Source organism: Panulirus ornatus, chromosome 40 (genome assembly GCF_036320965.1).
Source record: "Panulirus ornatus isolate Po-2019 chromosome 40, ASM3632096v1, whole genome shotgun sequence".
NCBI lineage: Eukaryota > Metazoa > Arthropoda > Malacostraca > Decapoda > Palinuridae > Panulirus > Panulirus ornatus.
Window position 1 is genome coordinate 8,302,075 of NC_092263.1, and position 22,902 is coordinate 8,324,976.

Here is a 22,902-nt window from a genome sequence, read left to right on the forward strand (position 1 = left end):
AGGACACATGCTGGGTTGGGTTGAGTCAGGATACATGCTAGGTTAGGTTAGGTTAGGATACATGCTGGGTTGGGTTGAGTCAGGATACATGCTAGGTTAGGTTAGGTTAGGTTAGGTTAAGATACATGCTGGGTTGGGTTGGGTCAGGATACATGCTAGGTTAGGTTAGGACACATGCTGGGTTGGGTTAGGTTAGGATACATGCTGGGTTAGGATGTGCTAGGTTAGGTTAGGATACATGCTGGGTTGGGTTGAGTCAGGATACATGCTAGGTTAGGTTAGGTTAGGTTAGGTTAAGATACATGCTGGGTTGGGTTGGGTCAGGATACATGCTAGGTTAGGTTAGGACACATGCTGGGTTGGGTTAGGTTAGGATACATGCTGGGTTAGGATGTGCTAGGTTAGGTTAGAATACATGCTGGGTTGGGTTAGGTTATGATACGTGCTAGGTTAGGTTAGTTAGGTTAGTTTCAATTGGAATGATTTTTTTCGATGGTTTTTCGACGTCTTTTTGAACAATTTAGACTTTCATTAATACCACATACCACTACATAGTTTTGACCTCCTCCATGGACCCAACCCCCTACATCCACTGGGGGGGGTTAATATGTCCAGAGACAGTGGTCTGCAGTACACTTGAAGGTCACACTTGTGTATTACACATCAAAAATCATCATGAAAAAAAAAAATATCGACTGCCAGGGTCAGGTCAGTCAGCCATACGAGATAATGAACGTATTATTGCCACTGGTTGTGTCCTGGTCGAGTATGTTACATGTTCAACATGATTGACCCACCTCATTTATGATGTAAACAAACACGTACTAAACATCACACATCTACATATACCAAAATATATCCATTATTAACAATATGTTACAGTTCTTGATAAAACTGTTGCATAATACAAAAATACTGACCAGTCCTTAACATCCAGAGAAAACGAAGCTATAATACAGGAGGGGAACGTCACAAACAATACTATGAAACTACGATACATTAACATTTTTCTTCAATATACTGTACATGGAAGGCCTGATGATCAATATAGTCAAACAATATCATAAATTACATAATTAACTCTACAGTATCACGCGGGGTGTGTACCCCCCCCCCCCCCCCCCATCACCATGTAAACAATCCAGGGTCAACTACACTTACTGTGGCTGGACCATCATCCATGACGGTGTGTTGTGGTGTAACTTGTTACCATCACTGCTGACCCTTGCTTCAAACCATCATAACACGTCGGTTGGCTTGGTAGAATGTGACACAGAATATGTATGGATGTATATATGTATGTCTTTCAATGTATATAGCTCGTCACTCGACGACCACATACCTTGTTGTACAGTCTTCATATAAATGTTTCTCTTTCTTCTCCAAATCCATGAAATTGTTGACATTGTTTACAAAACACTAGCACTGATTACTTCACGGGGGAAAATAACACTCTATATAAGAGAAAATGTTACAGAGGTGGTTGACAACACTTAAGTGCACACGTCACATTAGCCAGCCAGCCACACACTGCTCACCTCCTGTGTGGTGTGGGGTGGTCACTTTTCGCGTCAGGCTGACGACACACCTACGTATAATGGTCAATTATTTCTCTTCTTTTTTTTATATTGCCAAATTAAATACTATAAGAAAGATACTCAATATGGACGAAAACTATGATAAAAAAAAATTCTAAACAGATTTGTTCATTACTGACTTTGTCACTTTCACAAATCTAAATACACATCCATTTATATAGTTATGGAGGAGTGGACATCACCTCTCAATGGCTACTACGAATAATGAAAAAAAAAATGTTAAATGACTACAAAATAGGTTACTTACTACTTGTCCAGTTGTTAACATTGCACAACCAAATTACAGAATTATATTCTTCAGAATCTGAGCCATATTAAACATTGGTACAAAGTTCTTAACTTATCAATTTTAATGTAGACGAATAGCTCACTAAATGGGTCACTACAAAATGCAGATAGGGTGAACTTCACATCATCTTGCCAGAGAAATAGACCTCTTCTTCTTCTTCTTCTTGGCAGATGAATCAATAAATGACGGAGGTGAGGCTTATTAGAAGAAGGATTTGGAAGAGGAAAGGAAAGCAATATATGTGAGAGAGGTCAGAGAAGATGGTTATTCTAACTCTGGTTGTCATATTGGTTGACCCAGCCTGACCCAAGACACTAACTACCACATTGATCACATGATCAAGATTCTCAACCAACATGTGGGTCCTGCTTCACTTGATGTTGCTCAGAGGGACGAATTCGGCACAAGATATTCAAATATAAATCAGTAAGTTTTTATATAGTTACTTTGAAGTTAGTCATTCACTGTAATTTTGGACCGTTCTTGAACGCAGCTCTTAAGAGAGAGGTTTGTGATGGGTCTGAATAATGAAGAAATACACATTGAGTTAATAAACACCTCTGATTTAAGTTTTGCAAAGGCATGTCAGTAGCTACAACCATGGAACTAACAGAGAAAAACATCAGAGAATTTCTTCCAAATCTGGCTAGTGAATGAGTTAGCAGTAGTGGCTCAGTGTGTAGATGAAGACTTATGCCACAAAACAAGGAACATTTCTTGAGGTAAGATGTAAAAGATGTTACAATTACCGGCGTATTGGACATATTGCTTCTGCCTCTACATCTCATGTCAGATGTGGTCAAGATAAAGTAAATATCATTGAAGATGCTGACAAGGAAATGGAAAACAGTTTTAGAGGGTGAGTGATTTTGAATCATGAAGGAAAAGTTGGACATAAGGTATAATGTGGACTTGTCCAGTAAAGATACACCAGCCACCATGGAAGTAGACACTGCAACTGATTTCTCTATAATGAGGAAAGATATGTATGAGAGGTCATTTGAACATGTGCTTGTAGAAGACTCAGATGTTAGATTAAGAACTTCCACTGGAGACATTTTGAACAATGAAAGGGAATCTAGTGTCAGGTAAAGTACAAAAATCAGAATTTGAAGTTGCCATTAACTGCAGCTAGTTACGTAGATAGACCAACTTGTTAGGTAAGAACTGGCCGTGTGAGTTTATGATGGATTGGAAGGAAATATTTTGTGTTAAAGTGTGCAACAGTGTTCCAAGTCTTGAGGAATTGCTTGAACAATATAAGATGTTAGTTGATAAGGGAGAGGATGGTATAATGGGTTTTGAGTATCATATCACCATTAAGAGAGATGTTACACCCATATATGCTAAAGCTATAGACCTGTTCCTTATGTGTTGAAAGGTGAGGTGGAGAAGGAATTAGACTGACTTGCAAGTAAGGGAGGTATTGAGAAAACTGCCAAGATAAATTGGGCTGCTCCTATAATAGTTGTACCTAAAGCTGATAAATCTCTTAGATTATGTGGTCATTATAAAGTTACCATTAATCAAGCTGTTGAGGATGAGCAATATTCCTTACCCACTTCTCAAGATTTGTTTGCTGCACTGACAGGTGGAACCATTTTCACTAAGTTAGACTTGCCAGTGTTGATGCTGAAAGTTATGCACCAAAGTTATTTCAGTGCATCAAGGACATAATTCTTGTGGGTCTTCCAAATGCGTTATGTTTTCAGGATGATGTACTCATTGTTGACGAGAACAAATGTTCATTGCTAGCTAATGAAGTAACTTGGCTACAAAGTGAATGTAGAAGGGTTGAGACCAATAGAAGATAAAGGAAGAGACATAGTAAATTTACCTGCTCCAAAAAGTGTCAGTGAATTGAAAGTTTTCCCTGGGAGTTGTAGTTTTATTCAGGGTTCTTAAGTGGACTTTCTTAGTTTTAGCCCCTCTGCATGAACTGTTAAAGAAGGGGATTCCATGGAAATGGTAAGTACAACTCAGAGGTCATTCAAAGATTATAAAGCTACTCTGCCACTGATGTTTAGAACTGTAAAGCTTGCTTGTGTTGCATCAGGCTATGGATTAGGTGCTGTCATTAGTCACATAATGGATAACAGTGAAGAACGACCCTTGCATATACCTTGAGAACTCTTACCCAAAGCAAGAAAAACTTTGTGCAAATAGAGAGAGGCTCTGTCTATCAAATTTGGAGTAAAGAAATTTCACCAGTATTTGTGTGGTAGGAAATTTGTTTTAGTAACTCATCACAAGTCTCTCTTGTCAATTTTGGGTCCTACATCGCCTGTTCCTACACTTGTTGCAGCCACAATGCAAGGATAGGCTGATATTATCTGCATATGATTATGAGGTACAGTAAAGATGTTCAAAGGATCATTCCAATACCAATGCTTTGTCCAGGTTGTCATGCAGTGGATCAAATGATGAAGTAGAAGCTGAGATTTATGCTGTAACCATGGTAGCAGGTTTTCCGGTCACCTCCAGAATGATTGCTCATGAAACTAGGAAAGATGTGCTAGAAGAGTCCTGGAATATACACTAAATGGATGGCCAGAGATTTGTTTGTCCTTAGACTCTCAACCAGGGATGTGTGTGGTTGGGTATGAATGAGTGTTAATTCCACAGTGCTTTAGAAAGCAAATTTTGAATGAACTGCATTTTTGAACATCCAGGTATATGTGCTGTGAAAGCATTGGCCAGTTTTGCATGGAGGCTTAAAATGGATGGTGAAAAAGAGTTGATGGTACGTGAGTGCTTTGTTTGTCAGAATGTTTGGAGTATGCCAGCCAGCACACCTTTGAAAGCTTGGAAATGGTCTACCCATGCCTTTCAAAGAGTACACATTGACTTTTGTAATAAGGAAACAGACAAATTTTTGGTGTCAGTTGACAGTCATTCAAAGTGGATTGATGTTAAGCACATGTATAATACTAATGCTGGTAGCACCATTGATGAATTAAGATCAATATTTGCTGAGCATGGAATACCAGAGGAGGTAGTATCTGACAATGGTCTTCCATTTCAATCATTAGAGTTTAAAAACTTCATGAGACTCAGTGGTGTAAAGCAAGTACTGACCTTACCCTATCGTCCTGCCTCTTATGGTACAGCTAAGAGATCATTAGAATTGTAAAGGAAGTACTTTCCAAGCAGATAATTCAGGGAATTGTTGGAAAATCAATGAAACAGAGACTCACTAAATTTTTTACTCTGATACAGAACCACACCACATAGTGTGACAGGATGTACTAGTGTAAAGTTAATGATGAATAGACAGCTGGGAACAAGATTAAGTTTAGTAAGCCAATTCTGTTTGCAGTTGTAGAGAGGAAACAAGCTCAACAAAAGATGTTTCATGACGAGTTCCAGTGAAAGAGGGTTCAGGGTAAATGATAGAGTGAGAGTTAGGAACACAGCTAAAGGTTATGGTACTGTACAAGACAAATGTATAACAGATGTCACTGATAAAGTGTGGATTCAAGACATATTCAGTGAAATGTAGTAACTCAGTGAGATGTGTTCATGTAGATCACACCAATCATGCGCATGACGAGATGAATGTAGCAGCAGAGCATGATGATCAACTTGATACAGTTGTGGATGATTGTCAAGGTATGAGGTCAAAGATAATGTTCCCCAGCACCCACTCACAGTGTCAGCCGACTGTAGTGGTGATATGTCTGTCTCAGATCATGCACAGAGTACAAGTAAAACCAAAATCTTGATGATGGGAATATTCCTAGATCAGAGTCAAGAAACCTGTAATAAAATTAGACCTCTCATTATCTGAACTGTGAACAGGCCTTTCAAAAGTGTTTAGTTAGGAAGCTATAGTTCTTGTTTGTCTGCCAACTGTGGTTTTAGATGGGATGTCTGCTGGATGGGGTAGTGCTTAAGAATGTTAAATGGGCTGCTATTTAGTGGTTGTCATGTAATTTCACAGAACCTCTTGCCATAAAACCAGGATTTCTGACAACTAAGCTCCATTTACCAGCTCCAAATAACTCAGAAATTGTTTAGCTCTGTCCAGTTTCCGGTCACATTTCCTCCAAGAGCCTGGTTTCATCACCGCTGTTTTAAACCCTCATTTAGCACATAATCAAACTTCAGCATTATTTAATTATTTTTTATTATACTTTGTCGCTGTCTCCAGCATTAGCGAGGTAGTGCAAGGAAAAAGATGAAAGAAAGGCCCAACCAACCCACATACACATTTATATACATAAACACCCACACATGCTCATATACATTTCCATGTATACATACATGTACATACACAGACATATACATATATACACATGTACATATTCATACGTGCTGCCTTCATCCATTCCCGCCGCCACCCCACCACAGCATTTTATGATCACATTTATCCAGTTGTGTATGATGTATCATATCCTCAAATTCCATGCTACGATTTGTAAAGATCTAGTAATAATGGGGGTATCGGTCCCTCTGATCCTAGTGTGCTCAACAAAATGCTAGGGCAGTTTTCACATGAACACTCTTTAAGAAATTACCTCCATGAGAATCCAAATTCTTTGTGTCTTACCATTTATAATTGAATTAATTATTCTATTATACTTGATCGCCATTTCCAATGTCAGGGAGTTAGCACCAGGAAACTGACAAAGAAAGACCCATGCACTCATATACACACATATATACATACACACCCATATACTGATCAACATATACATATATGTACACAAACATATACATATATACAAATGTACATATTCAAACTCCCTTGCCTTCATCCATTTCCAATGCCACCCCACCCCACAAGAAACAGCAATGCCATCCCCTGCGTCAGTGAGGTAGTGCCAGGAAATCAGACAAAAAAGGCCGCATTTGTTCACATGCAGTCTCTAGTTGTCATGTGTAATGCAATGGAACCACAACTCCCTATCCACATCCAGGCGTCACAGACCTTTCCATGGTTTCCCCCAGACATTTCGAAAACATGCCCTGGTTTAGTCCATTGACAGGAAATCGATCCCAGTATACCTCCGTTTCCTCTTTTAGAAACTGAAATACAAGAAGGGAAGGGTTGCCAGCTCCCTGCTACACCCCCTTTAGTCACCTTCTATGACATGCAGGGAATACATGGAAAGTATTCTTTCACCCTATCCCCACTTGTAATTAAAATCCCCAATAATAGTACTTTACTATATCGGTAAAGTGTTTCACTGCCCTGGGTAACATCTTCATTGTTCCTTCACTGTCATCATTTTATATTTGTTCCAACTCATGAAGTTTCTCTTGAGGATTACATATCATGAACACTGCTTCTCACTTCTTTCCCACAGTTATTCTTTCCATCATGTAATTTTTTAATGTGCCACCTACCAGTTATTTCCTGAAAATTAAGGTTATCAAGAAGGCCAATCATCCTAGTTATCTTTCCCTCATTGTTATCAAGTCTCCTGAGCAGAACTCCAGTGATAATAGGTGCATTTCTCCTAATCCAATCCTTGAATTCAAGCTCTTTACCATTTACTGCTAATCTTCTGCGTTTGTGTATGTAATATTCCGCCAGACATTTCTCTTTCTCAATCTTTCCTAACCCTCTGCCATACTTGCAGGACTGCTCCATTCTTATGCCTCACTGATGTCTCCAATTTTTTTCCAACTGCATTCTTTGCTCCTATTTCTCTCTTCCCTAGGTCTATAACCTCTGGTGAAGATCCTACTGAATTCTACTACATTTCTAAGTTTCTTGGCTTCCTTAAGTAGCTCCTGGCTACCTATAACCATACCAAACAAGAGATACAACTCATCCCCTTATGTCTTAAACATATCCACCAGTTCTAATTTCTTTTATAACAGTAAGTGCTTTTGGCATGTCTACAGCCTCTAATAGTCTTTTATAAGTTTTCCTTCCTTTTTCACCCTTTCCTCGTTGTCTGGAATATAATCATCCATTCTCAAGATCAACAACAGTTTATGCTAGTCTCAATCGCTCATCTTTCTCATTATGGTGCCATCTTCTTGCCTATAAAATCATTTAGTGTTAATTCATCAACCTAAGTGTCTCTGGTAGTATTTGAAGTCTCCTTTTTCACCAACAACCACTCTTTTGAATACTCTGCACTATTTTAAAGCTTCTGTCTATAAAACCATAAATCCCTGAATGGTAATCATTACTCTCTCTACAGCTTTACTTAATAATTCCCCATGTGCCTCAGTTTCAATGTCCCCAGGTCTCTGTTCCGTTGCATCAGATGTTATATCATCTTGTTTCTCCTACATAGTTCCAGATCTTGCTAATGCTTCCTACCCTCCATTATCACTTGTCGCTGGTCTGTATGTTATAGGTATTACCTCTTATTGTACAAGTTGGCAGATTTTTTCAAGTGGTTGATCATTCAAGGTGAGGAGAGGGTACAGGCTGGATTCATGTCTCTCACATGACAAGTATTTATTCACCTCCATTCAATCAGCCAATAACATCAGAGAAAAAGTATGTCCATGACAAGTTTATAGCTTCAAATCTTCTTTAGCTATAACAACATTTCAAAAAATGAAAAGTATATCATTTCAATAATCCACAGTTTTTTCAGTATTGCAGTTCCCATTAATACGGTTCAACAAATGGTAGGCTATCAAGAGCCTATCTTGATAGCCTATCATTACAGTTAAAGCACTGGACGACCAGCAAATATGATACACAGAGGATATACTGCAGATACCATCTACCCACAGACCTATAAAAGGAGCATATCAAATACAGGAAAAGCAAGGTATAAGTCCATATAATATTGCTAAGCAGATACAATAATTCAGCCAATCATGTTCTACATTTGCATACTTGCAAGAACTGCTTTATGTCAAAGACACTTTCTGCCTCAGCATAGGATCTCACATCTTTATGAAAGCTTTTGTGCTACTTTAACCTTGTACAAGGTATCATGAAGCTTTCTTCTCCAACCCGCAAAAATTATGTTTATAGAGTTCTTAAATTAATTGAACTTACAATATCAAAGATTCATATAGTTTTGCAATGAAAACAAATCATCAGAATTTTTTTTTCATACATATTCGCCTTAACTCGTGTTAGCGAGGTAGCGTTAAGAACAGAGGAGTGAGCCTTGGAGGGTATATCCTCATTTGGCCCATCTCTCCATTCCTTCTTTTGTAAAATTATAAACAGGAGGGAAGGATTTCCAGCCCCCGGGTCCCTCCCCTTTTAGTCGCCTTCTACGACACACAGGGAATATGTGGGAAGTATTTTTTCTCCCCTATCCCCAGGGATACTATCCCTAGGGATAATATATTTCATAATACTTTCCCCTCTCAAGTGATAAACATTTCATACAAGTTTCAGCCCAACATGCTAAAAAGTGTGTAAGGCCTGAGTGTTAAGTGAATTGCAAATGCACCTACATTGAAAAACTGATGACTGATTATGATGTTTTATTTCATAAAATATTTTCTTGTCATAATCAAATATTCATTGAAAATACTATAAAAAAATCTAAACTATAAAAGTCTGTAAAATTACCAGCCAGACCAGGCAGATGCAGTGTTGTCAAAGTCAGGGGTTACTGGCAATACTGCCTCCTCTTTCGTGGGAATAAAAAATCTACCTCATTTTGGTCAACTTTCATTGTCATAAGAGTCAGCATCCATAACATCACTCTCCACATGACCTGAACACAGATCATCATCAAATAATTCAGAATCATTACCCATCTGATACTTTTAATCTAGCTAAAAGCTACTCATTCTCCCTCTAAGAAAATGTGCTCTCATTAGCATGGCTGGAATATGACAGGGAGAAATTACTTTGCAATGCCACCTCAGCCACTGTCCAGGCTTGGCACACAGCCTTAACACTAAGGCACAATATTCAGTACTTTATATAATTCTAGGGGCAACACTCAGCTCATGCAAATATCCTTCTGAAAATGTTAAAGGATCGAATCAAATTTCTAAATTATCTACATCTGCACACCGCACTCTGAAATTCTATATCTTTATGCAACAAAACTCCCAAAACATATTCTAATACCGTATCACTGATCCAAGAGTAAGACATCTGCAATGCAAATCCTGCTCATTTGTTTCATTCAGGAACAGACATTTTGTCACAGCAATACAGTAAAGTATCTGCCGACTAAAAATATTTACAAAATTATACATGACAGCTAGAGACGGTGTGAATGAATGTGGCTTTTGTTGTCTTTTCCTAGCGCTACCTCGCACACATGAGGGGGGAAGGTGTTTTCATTTCATGTGTGGTATGGTGGCGACGGGAATGAATAAGGGCAGACAGTATGAGTTATGTACATGTGTACATATGTATATGTCTGTGTGTGTATGCGCTGAGATGTATAGGTATGTATATGTGCGTGTGTGGACGTGTATGTATATACATGTGTATGTGGGTGGGTTGGGCCATTCTTTCATCTGTTTTCTTGCGCTACCTTGCTAACGCGGGAGACAGTGTCAAAGTATAATAAATAAATAAATATCTACTTTACGAACGATCTGAGTGTTCTAAATTCGATTGTTGTAGTCATCCACTATCACTGCTATGTCTATCAAGTGCTGCAGCCACAGACACTTGATCCATGACTGATGCTGGGTCAAAGTGTCAGTCTTCAAGGAGTTCACAACATTTAAGTTCAAAACGTATAACACATAATCAGTGACTAATGTGTTTGTGTATTTTTCATTTAATTTTTCTATACATTTCACTGTAGTAGGTTCTTCCTTAATGCATAAATTAATAATTGTTTACACATTTAGGAAACTGTTAAAGACAATAACTGAATGAGATGAAATTCTTACAACAGCTCACAATCATCTTTGGTTCTAAACATTCAAATCATGATCTTATAATGAGTCAGTAGCATTTTTTACATATTTTTTCAACACAATTCTCTTCAATAGATTCTTACTTAATACATTAATAACCAACTACATAATCAGTAATATCTATGAGAAAATGAGGAATTCTTATATAGCTCACAATCATCTTTGGTTCATAACATTCAAATCATGATCAATGAATGACAGAGCCAAGTGCATTTTTCACATACTTTTTTCAACACTATTCTCTTCAGTAGGTTCTTACTTAATACATTAAACGATCTAAATAATCAACAAAATCTTAAGAGAAAATAGCTGAGAATAACATAATTCTCACCTAGCTCACAATATCCTTGAGTGAATGGAATCATGGTAGAAGCTAAAGTGGGTGAAGGGGTAAAGGTACTGGGTGTGTTGAAGATTGTGTGGAAACCCCTGGGTGCATTGAAGAATGTGTGAAAAGTCCTGCGTGCATTGAAGAATGTGTGGAAAGTCTTGCGTGTGTTGAGGAATGTGTGGAAACAAAAGTCAATGTCTGGGTGGACAAAGATGGATGTCTGATGGTATAGTAGTCACAATGGTGTTGTATGGATGCAAGGCATGGGCCCTTGGTGACAAAGTATAGAAGAGGGAGAATGTGTTGGAAAATAAATGTTTGCGGACAATATGTTGTGTGAGGAGGGTTAATAAGAGTAAGAAATGAGGTATTGTAATAAGAAAAGTATGATTGAGAAAGCTGAAGATGGAGTGCTGAAATGGCTGGGACCTATTGAATGGATGATTGGATGCTATCAAAAGGGGTATACATCTCAGAAATGGAGGGTACAGGGAAAAGAAGGAAATCAAATGAGGTGAAAGGATGGAAGTTTTGAGGATTAGAGTATGAGCATGCTGGAGGCTGTAAAGTATGGACAGGATAGAGAGATCTTGAGCAATGTGGTATACAGGAAGCAGAAAACTGTTAATGGACTGACTAAACCAGGGAATATAAAGTAGTCAGGAGAAAACATGGTGGGGTCTGTGGAACCTAGTTGTGGATAAGATGCTCTGGTTTTTATGCATTATTCATTTTATGCATTATTCATGACAGCTAGAGTGGATCTGAGTGAATGAGGCAATTTTTCATCTGTTCTTGGGGCTGCCTCAGTAACATGCAAAAAAGCAAATATGTAGCAAAAATAATGTAAACAGTGCTCCTCAGTAGGTTCGGAACTCATGAACTAATAATATAATTCACATATTCAGAAAGATAAAAGTGCAAAGTAGGGTAATCATAATTCATTATGTTTAACTTATATCCAGTGAATGATATGGTAAATTATATTTTTCATATATACCTCTTCTATACAATTCTCTTCAGTAGGTTCTTAAATAATGTATGTATTAATAATTACAAGTATTTTCAGAAATGCTTACATAACCAAAAGGATGAAAGCAATCTGGTTTATTATATAATTTCCTTAGACATATGATCATAATAATATCCACCTTAGATAATTATCCACTTTATGGAAGCCTCTTGGTCCAAAAATTTTTTGTTTATAGATACTGTAATGTATTGTATACCAAGTGAAGAATGCATATCTTCCTGGAAACAATAGAATGAAAGCAATCTGGTTTATCAAATAATGTCCTTAGACATATGATCATAATAATATCCACCTTAGATAATTATCCACTTTATGGAAGCCTCTTGGTCCAAAATTTTTTGGTTTATAGATACTATAATGTATTGTATACCAAGTGAAGAATGCATATCTTCCCGGAAACAATAGGATGAAAGCAATCTGGTTTATCAAATAATTTCCTTAGACATATGATCATAATAATATTCACCTTAGATAATTATCCACTTTATGGAAGCCTCTTGGTCCAAAATTTTTTTTTTATAGTTACCATAATGTATTGTATACCAAGTGAAGAATGCATATCTTCCCGGAAACAATCATTAGATCTCCCACTGTTACCATTCAACAACTGAACATATTTCCAATATGTGCAACATGGGTATAAGTATCTCTCATATTTCCAGAATTAATCAAGAATTTATAAATAAAAATTTAACATACAATTCATCACAAAACACTTTAAACATAAAACATCTACGTGTACTATGCACATCTCTTAATGATCTCAAGAATATACATATATATTATTCTGTTCTTATCTGCTGAAGATGACAAAATTATACATATATTCATTTCAGATATGTTGTAATGAATGTTTCTGAAAATCAAATGAAGTGCTGGCATCAGCAGCAGCCATCAGCACAGGCTAGCAGCCATGGGGTTACCTTCCAGCCCACAGATGATGTTGGTGGCAGTCAATGTTGCCATAAGTTCCCTTGTTCGTACCTCTGCGCTTCCAATGTGAGGGATCAAAGCTGAAATACATAAGTAAGTTTTGTGACATAAAAATTTAAAGCAAGACAGTTATATCATTAACTTCATTCCCGTTTACAAGTGGTGGATCAGGTGCACATCGCTCTCAGTAGTCAAACACATCCTCAAATTAATTGCATTCTTATATCCCATGGAATAATGAAGTTGAATACTACCTGTGCACCTCCTGCATACCATAAATGGCTACCAAAAGGGACAAGTGTTGTAGGCCGAGGGATCCTCACCCCCATCACATTTTAAAATTGAAACACAAGCAGTGGGATTTATTCTTAAGAAAAGTTCAGTTCTTCATGCTACCTTGCTAAGGTAAGAAAAGTAGGCACAAAGAGTGGTGGCAACAGGAAAACAAGAAGCCAGCATCAAAGCAGCTGTCATTTAACCCCTCCCTATCCCATGAAGGTCTTTTCTTTCTACCTCATATACACTTTGGTTGCTGGATTTCAATCCATGAACAGAAACTTTTCCATCACACAGCACCTGACAATACATTATTCTGATAAATTTTTTATCCTATATTACATATTTCTTTCATCCTTGAGGAACTGGGTGGTAAGAGAACTATTTACACAATTGCTTGTTGTAAGACAAGAATAACAGGCACAGGAGCATGGGGATGGAAAACCTTCCCTCCTTACATTATCATTTTCAGGAAACAGAGAAAGTGCAAAGCAAGAATTTCTCATTGAAAGTCCAGATTGGGTAGTATGAATGTACTTGGATATAACAAGGATTATAAGCGGGAGACAGATGCTATGTTTGATGAAAGGAATTGTATGGCCCTATGTGAGACAAAGTTGACAGGTGAGGAGGTAATTTGGTTTGGGTATATTCAAGGGTTTAAGTATGGTTTAGTGTGATGGTGGGAGTGATGAAGGGAATGTACCTCTGAAAAAGGAGCTGTGAGCTGTGTTAAAAAGTATAAGGAAATGAGCTCATGTTTGTAGTGGGTTAGAATGAAGAACAAATTTCACTGAGAATGTTTCTCCCCTTCCCTTCCTAATCATAAACACACCTTTCTTTTCTGGGAAAATCTCTCTTAATTTGGTAGCTTTCATACATATTCGCCATTTCCTGCATTAGCAAGGTAGTGTCAAGAACACAGGACTGAGCCTTGGAAGGAAAATACTCACTAGGCCACCTTCTCTGTTCCTTCTTTTGAGGACAATATGTGGTGTAAGGTGGTTTGATTAAGTAAGTAATGAAAGGGTAAGAGAGATTTATATTTATTTATTATACTTTGTTGCTGTCTCCCGCGTTAGTGAGGTAGCACATGGAAACAGATGAAAGAATGTCCCAGCCCACCCACATACACATGTATATACATACACGTCCACACACGCACATATACACACCTATACATCTCATCGTATACATATATATACACACACAGACATATACATATATACACATGTACATAATTCATAGCCTCCCCTTTATTTATTCCCGTCGCCACCACACCACACATGAAATGACCACCTCCACCCCCGCATGTGCGTGAGGTAGCACTAGGAAAAGACAACAAAGGCCACATTTGTTCACACTCAGTCTCTAGCTGTCATGTATAATGCATCGAAACCACAGCTCCCTTTCCACATCCAGGCCACAAAACTTGCCATGGTTTACCCCAGACGCCTCACATGCCCTGGTTCAATCTGTTGACAGCACATCTACCCCGGTATACCACATCGTTCCAATTCACTCTATTCCTTGCACACCCTTCACCCTCCTGCATGTTCAGGCCCCAATCACTCAGAATCTTTTTCACTCCATCTTTCCACCTCCAATTTGGTCTCCCACTTCTCCTCGTTCCCTCCACCTCTGACACATATATCCTCTTTGTATCCTCTTTGTCAATCTTCCCTCACTCATTCTCTCCATGTGACCAAACCATTTTAAAACACCCTCTTCTGCTCTCTCAACCACACTTTTTTTATAACCACATATCTCTTACCCTTTCATTACTTACTCGATCAAACCATCTCACACCACACTGTCCTCAAACATCTCATTTCCAGCACATCCACCCTCCTCCTCACAACTCTATCTATAGCCCATGCCTTGCAACCATATAACATTGTTGGAACCACTATTCCTTCAAACATACCCATTTTTGCTTTCCAAGATAACGTTCTTAACTTCCACACATTTTTCAATGGTAAGAGAGATGTATGGTAATAAAGAGAGTGTGGCTGAGAGAGCAGGAGAGGATGTATTGAAATGGTTTGGACATATGGAGAGAATGAGTACGGAAACGTTGACAAAGAGGATATATGTGTCAGATGTGGAGAGAACAAGAGATAGGAGACCAAATTGGATATGGAAGAATGGAGTGAAAAAGATTTTGAGCAATCGGGGCCTGAACATACAGGAGAATGAGAGGCATGCAAGGAATAAAGTGAACAAGTACAATGTGGTATATCGGGGTCAATGTGCTGTCAATGGACTTAACCAGGGCATGTGAAGCATCTGGGGTAAACCATGGAAAGGTCTGTGGAGCCTGGATATGGAGAGGGAGCTGTGGTTTCAGTGCATTACACATGACAGCGAGAGACTAACTGAACAAATGTGGCTTTTTTTTTTGTTTGTTTTCCTAGCACTACCTCACTGAAGCAAGGGGTAACAATGCTGTTCCGTGTGGGGTGGGGTGGCACCAGGAATGGATAAAGGCAAGCAGGTGTGAATATGTACATGTGTATATATGTATATGTCTGTGTGTGTGTGTATGTATATGGGTATATGTTGATATGTATATATATATGGGTATATGTTGATATCTTTCTTTCTTTCTTTTAAATTATTCGCCATTTCCCGCGTTAGCGAGGTAGCGTTAAGAACAGAGACTGGGCCTTTTTTGGAATATCCTCACCTGGCCCCCTCTGTTCCTTCTTTTGGAAAATTAAAAAAAAAAAAAAAACGAGAGGGGAGGATTTCCAGCCCCCGCTCCCTCCCCTTTTAGTCGCCTTCTACGACACGCAGGGAATACGTGGGAAGTATTCTTAAGCCCCTATCCCCAGGGATATGTTGATATCTATATGTATGTATATGTACATGTGTATAAGAGTGGATGGGCTGTTCTTTGTTTGTTTGTTGGTGCTACCTCACTGACGTGGGAAACCAATGAAGTATAATAAATAAATAAAATGTATAAGAAATCCTCAAGTACTAGCAAGCTCTTTATAAAGATACTTGGATTCTGAAGAAAAACATACAATAAAACATCTCGCTTACTGCAGTTGGGCAAAGTGATAAGTTCATGGTCTGGCAGAAGAGGTTCTGGTGTCATAACATCCAGTCCCGCAGCACGAATCTGATTGGTCTTCAGAGCCTTGATCAAAGCATCTTGATTGATGACACCTGTGGGTAGGACATACGGTGTGACCCACAGAATGTCTTTGGATACTGTATTGTACATTTAGTAGCTAAAGGAAATTTCAGCCAACATAACCAAACCTGCCAACAAAATAGGGTATTGTGAGAGTGTCTGGCACCCACAGGAAAACACCCCTCCCCCAGTGACAATAAAGGGAGGAAAACAATACTGCCCTCTGCACTCTTACATCCTACTTTCTAAGCTAACATGGCAACCCTACCTACCATGGTACTGTAACTCACTACATTTATCAATATCTGGTCTCTTTAAAGTAAACTACTAGTCAAATAAATAATGGTGGCATAGAATACAAAAAACATCCCATCCCACTGAAATTCATTTTCTGGTGAAAAAGGAGCATTGTTTCATTTGACTTTTAGTTCTATGATTTTAACTGGTTTATCAAATTTCATTTTGACTACCTGATGCTTTGATATGGTGAGACAAATGGTGTCATACAGAAACCAGGATCTCTATGACTTTAATTTCAAGACCATACATTCATGTAAGGAACTCCATTCATTACAGTATGCCATATCAAAGGGAACATTAGGTCAGTTCACATTATCAATCATCTAAATAACTTATAAAAAAATAACAAAGTCTATATTCAATGGTAATTACGTTTACAGGTTCCTGTGTATACTTAAATTCTGAATGGAATGAGAACCTGGGTATACTTAAATTCTGAGAGAATTGATAGTTAATTTGGCACTCCTGATCCCCCTTGATGCAAATGCTCCCTTCCCTACAACTCTCTCCTGACACTACCGCCTATAATATGGATATGCAGTGAACAATTAGTGCAGTGGAGAATTTTTACATGTAACCAAACTTAAGGGTTGACAACTGCATCTATCATATTTGAAAAGGATCATACACTGTGCATTTCATGCAAGATATAATAAGGTCATCACCTTACACATATTCTTGCAATCAATGTTTAAAACAGAAAAATGAGTACTCTTCTGCTAAAACATAGTGGTGTAAATTCGAAGAATGATCAAAATCCAGAAGTTTTTAAATACTTATGTAATCTGCAAACCTGAGGACTCCCACATGACAGCATGACCCATTACCAGAATCCAAGGCACTTACCTCCACGAGAAGTATTGACAATAATGGCTGACTTCTTCATCTTGGCAAATGCATCTTCATCAAAAATTCCACGTGTTTCATCATTCAGGGCACAGGTCACTATGAGGAAGTCTGATTCACGAAGGATTTCATCATGGGAAACATACTTAACACCCAATTCTTCACCTGGTTTGTAAAGGAAATTAATCATTACCTAACTCTGAGTGTTTCTAAACAACAAAAATCCCCACATATGTGAAAAAAAAAGTCCCACTTAAACCAATTAAGTTTATCTTTTCGGTCATCCTTCAGGTTTCCCATAATCTCCTTCCACTCTCCTCATTAATATATATCTATAATGATGCCTTGAACATTCACTGCCTACATAATACCACAAACTACTAATCTTAATTACCAAAAAGGTAATTCATGCTTTTTCTGCTAACCTTCAGGGTTGGAGCTAGGGATCCCAGCTCATGGGAATAGTTCTGACAAGAGGTACAGAACCAGTATGCCTACTTCCCTTTTCAACTAACACTGTAATAAACTTGTATGAGTGACTGCTGTTGTGATGCATAGATGATGGATAAGATGAACATAAGATGATGGAAGTTAAGATACTTTCAGAAAGGAAAAAATCAAACAGATCTGTGTATGAGACAAGGCTTAGAGTATAAGAACCTTCTGCTGGATGAATTGAAAGATGTGAAGTTATGGTTCCAAGATGATACAGATGGTTTTGCTAGAAAACATGTAGCACTGCAAATGGAGGATAAATCATCTGAAAAAGATGTTGATTGCATGTGTGTCAGTGCAAGATTAACAATGACAAAGTTCAAGTGTAAGAGGCTAAAAATGACTGTAATGGTTACATGAGTGCCATGAAGTAGTTCACACAGAAGAGGGTAAGGATGCTTTCTGGAGATGACTCAAATGAGAAACAAGATCCAGGAGTGAAACACTAGGTGATCAGCAACTTGAATGATTGGGTGGGGAACACAGTGGAGGGAATTACAGCTGCATAATGGGGTTCAAGGTACAGGTGACAATAGATAAAGTATTCATGGGCTGCATGCATCAGCAGGCATGGATGCTGCAAATACATGATTTGAACAAAGATGTTCATAAAAACACAAGGTACAGACATAGGTAAGATAGGATAAAGAAATGTATGATTAATCTGTTTCTAGTCAAAAGGAATGTGACAGGCAGTGTGTTGGATATGCAGTGTGGAGGACACTTAAAGGGGGTCTGTCAGATCACATGGAAGTGATAAGCAGGTCAGCACTTTGTTGTAGTTGGTGCAGGAAGAGAAGTATGGATGCAACAATACGAAAAATAAGAGTAAAATGCTACAGAATACAAGCGTGAGGCACATCTCACAGGACAAGTTGGAGGAAAAGCCCAGATCAAAGACTGTCAAGGGTGAGGTAAATCATGCAGTAAGGGTAACATTAGGGTCTCAACATGGTAAAATGAAGATCTGAGAAAGTTGGAGGCAGAAAGAGCATGTCCATAAGGATAAACTTCATTTGCCAGGAAATGGTAATACAGGAAGTTGGGTTACAAGTTAAACCTTTCATAAGAGGCATAATTCAAGCAAAATCTAAACTGAAGTTAAGGATCTTGTCCCATTCAATGCCTTTCATGCTGCAAAATCACAGAGTAAAGTTTCATGAGTATCTGGTCAAACGTAAGCTGAAGGTTAAACCATAAACATTGGGAGTCATCATGAGGCAATTTCTCTAGCAGGAACCAGGAATTATCACATGAATGCCAATGTTCACTAGCTTTGTTTAAATCCCCGACCAACATTTCTACATCTGTTTGGCTGCTATGCGACCTTAGTCACTATGGGTGCTTTTTTCAGAGATTGTCACTTTAGAAGTTCTGAAGTGTAAATATATATATATGTACATAAGTGTTAATTCATGAAAATATATGTAAATTCATGACACCTAGAAAGTGGATGCAAGAAATTAAAGCTGTTCTTCATCTCTTCCTGGCTCCACCTCACTATGCGGGAAATGGTAAAACTAGCACGAAAAACGTGTAAATTATCATAAATATGTGTAAATATATTATTCATATTCATTTATTATACTTTGTCGCTGTCTCCCATGTTAGCGAGGTAGCACAAGGAAGCAGACGAAAGAATGGCCCAACCCACCCTCATACACATGTATATACATACACATCCACACACACACATATACATACCTATACATCTCAACATATACATATATATATACACATATAGACATATACATATATACTTTTTTTTTTTTTTTTTTTATACTTTGTCGCTGTCTCCCGCGTTTGCGAGGTAGCGCAAGGAAACAGACGAAAGAAATGGCCCAACCCCCCCCCATACACATGTACATACACACGTCCACACACGCAAATATACATACCTACACAGCTTTCCATGGTTTACCCCGGACGCTTCACACGCCTTGATTCAATCCACTGACAGCACGTCAACCCCTGTATACCACATCGCTCCAATTCACTCTATTCCTTGCCCTCCTTTCACCCTCCTGCATGTTCAGGCCCCGATCACTCAAAATCCTTTTCACTCCATCTTTCCACCTCCAATTTGGTCTCCCTCTTCTCCTCGTTCCCTCCACCTCCGACACATATATCCTCTTGGTCAATCTTTCCTCACTCATTCTCTCCATGTGCCCAAACCACTTCAAAACACCCTCTTCTGCTCTCTCAACCACGCTCTTTTTATTTCCACACATCTCTCTTACCCTTACGTTACTTACTCGATCAAACCACCTCACACCACACATTGTCCTCAAACATCTCATTTCCAGCACATCCATCCTCCTGCGCACAACTCTATCCATAGCCCACGCCTCGCAACCATACAACATTGTTGGAACTACTATTCCTTCAAACATACCCATTTTTGCTTTCCGGGATAATGTTCTCGACTTCCACACATTTTTCAAGGCTCCCAAAATTTTCGCCCCCTCCCCCACCCTATGATCCACTTCCGCTTCCATGGTTCCATCCGCTGACAGATCCACTCCCAGATATCTAAAACACTTCACTTCCTCCAGTTTTTCTCCATTCAAACTCACCTCCCAATTGACTTGACCCTCAACCCTACTGTACCTAATAACCTTGCTCTTATTCACATTTACTCTTAACTTTCTTCTTTCACACACTTTACCAAACTCCGTCACCAGCTTCTGCAGTTTCTCACATGAATCCGCCACCAGCACTGTATCATCAGCGAACAACAACTGACTCACTTCCCAAGCTCTCTCATCCCCAACAGACTTCATACTTGCCCCTCTCTCCAAGACTCTTGCATTTACCTCCCTAACAACCCCATCCATAAACAAATTAAACAACCATGGAGACATCACACACCCCTGCCGCAAACCTACATTCACTGAGAACCAATCACTTTCCTCTCTTCCTACACGTACACATGCCTTACATCCTCGATAAAAACTTTTCACTGCTTCTAACAACTTGCCTCCCACACCATATATTCTTAATACCTTCCACAGAGCACATATATACATATATACACATGTACATAATTCATACTGTCTGCCCTTATTAATTCCCATCGCCACACCGCCACACATGAAATAACAACCCCCTTCCCCCACATGTGTGCGAGGTAGCACTAGGAAAAGACAACAAAGGCCACATCTGTGTGAATTTTTTTTTTTTTCCGCTGTCTCCCGCGTTTGCGAGGTAGCGCAAGGAAACAGACAAAAGAAATGGCCCAACCCACCCCCATACACAATGTACACACACACACGCCCACACACGCAAGTATACATACCTATACATCTCAATGTACACATATATATACACACACAGACATATACATATATACCCATGCACACAATTCACACTGTCTGCCCCTATTCATTCCCATCGCCACCTCGCCACACATGGAATACCATCCCCCTCCCCCCTCATGTGTGCGAGATAGCACTAGGAAAAGACAACAAAGGCCCCATTCGTTCACTCTCAGTCTCCAGCCGTCACGCAATAATGCCCGAAACCATAGCTCCCTTTCCACATCCAGGCCCCACACAACTTTCCATGGTTTACCCCAGACGCTTCACATGCCCTGATTCAATCCACTGACAGCACGTCAACCCCGGTATACCACATCGATCCAATTCACTCTATTCCTTGCCCGCCTTTCACCCTCCTGCATGTTCAGGCCCCGATCACACAAAATCTTTTTCACTCCATCTTTCCACCTCCAATTTGGTCTCCCACTTCTCCTCGTTCCCTCCACCTCCGACACATATATCCTCTTGGTCAATCTTTCCTCACTAATTCTCTCCATGTGCCCAAACCATTTCAAAACACCCTCTTCTGCTCTCTCAACCACGCTCTTTTTATTTCCACACATCTCTCTTACCCTTACATTACTTACTCGATCAAACCACCTCACACCACACATTGTCCTCAAACATCTCATTTCCAGCACATCCACCCTCCTGCGCACAACTCTATCCATAGCCCACGCCTCACAACCATACAACATTGTTGGAACCACTATTCCTTCAAACATACCCATTTTTGCTTTCCGAGATAATGTTCTCGACTTCCACACATTCTTCAAGGCTCCCAGGATTTTCGCCCCCTCCCCCACCCTATGATTCACTTCCGCTTCCATGGTTCCATCCGCTGCCAGATCCACTCCCAGATATCTAAAACACTTTACTTCCTCCAGTTTTTCTCCATTCAAACTTACCTCCCAATTGACTTGACCCTCAACCCTACTGTACCTAATAACCTTGCTCTTATTCACATTTGCTCTTAACTTTCTTCTTTCACACACTTTACCAAACTCAGTCACCAGCTTCTGCAGTTTCTCACATGAATCAGCCACCAGCCCTGTGACCATAAATAGTAACCATAAACACGTATATGTGTCACTAGGTAAATTTGCATCACTAAACTCATCCTCTTTATCTCCCCCATTCCTCTCTTCCTCCAACACCTCCACCAGGTGAATTATTCATTGATTCTGGTGCAACACCACTACCATACAAGAGATGATATCCTACTTTTTAGTTCTTATCATTTACCTTTCTATGTATTTCTGTCATAACTGGATGTGGGTCAAGAGGTTCGTCCCCCACCTTTCAACCTCTACCATTCTTCCCCCCAACTCCTCAGGGGGTCTATGCATTACCTTCAGCACTATACCATGGCCATATCAGTTATCTTATCTCATTTGTTTGTATATATCTGTTACTTCTACAGGCTTTTATTTCATTTCATACTGGGAAAGAGAAAATTTGAATGCCTCATCTTTTGACAGCATTCATGACTTAAGGGCATGTTACCTTG

At 39.1% G+C, this 22,902-nt stretch overlaps 1 protein-coding gene across 4 annotated transcripts in view; it reads right to left on the reverse strand.

Moving 5' to 3' along the window:
- Positions 1–11,993: 11,993 nt before the first annotated feature.
- Positions 11,994–22,902, reverse strand: part of LOC139761340 (glyoxylate reductase/hydroxypyruvate reductase) — a 42,322-nt gene continuing 31,413 nt past the window's right edge. For all 4 annotated transcript variants that reach the window (XM_071685412.1, XM_071685413.1, XM_071685414.1 and 1 more), the window contains exons 7-9: positions 17,578–17,742; positions 16,338–16,463; positions 11,994–13,090 (exon numbers count right to left, since the gene is read on the reverse strand). In XM_071685412.1, coding sequence (XP_071541513.1) covers positions 12,972–13,090; positions 16,338–16,463; positions 17,578–17,742 — 410 coding nt within the window. In that variant the 3' untranslated portion in view covers positions 11,994–12,971. The remainder of the gene's footprint in view (positions 13,091–16,337; positions 16,464–17,577; positions 17,743–22,902) is intronic.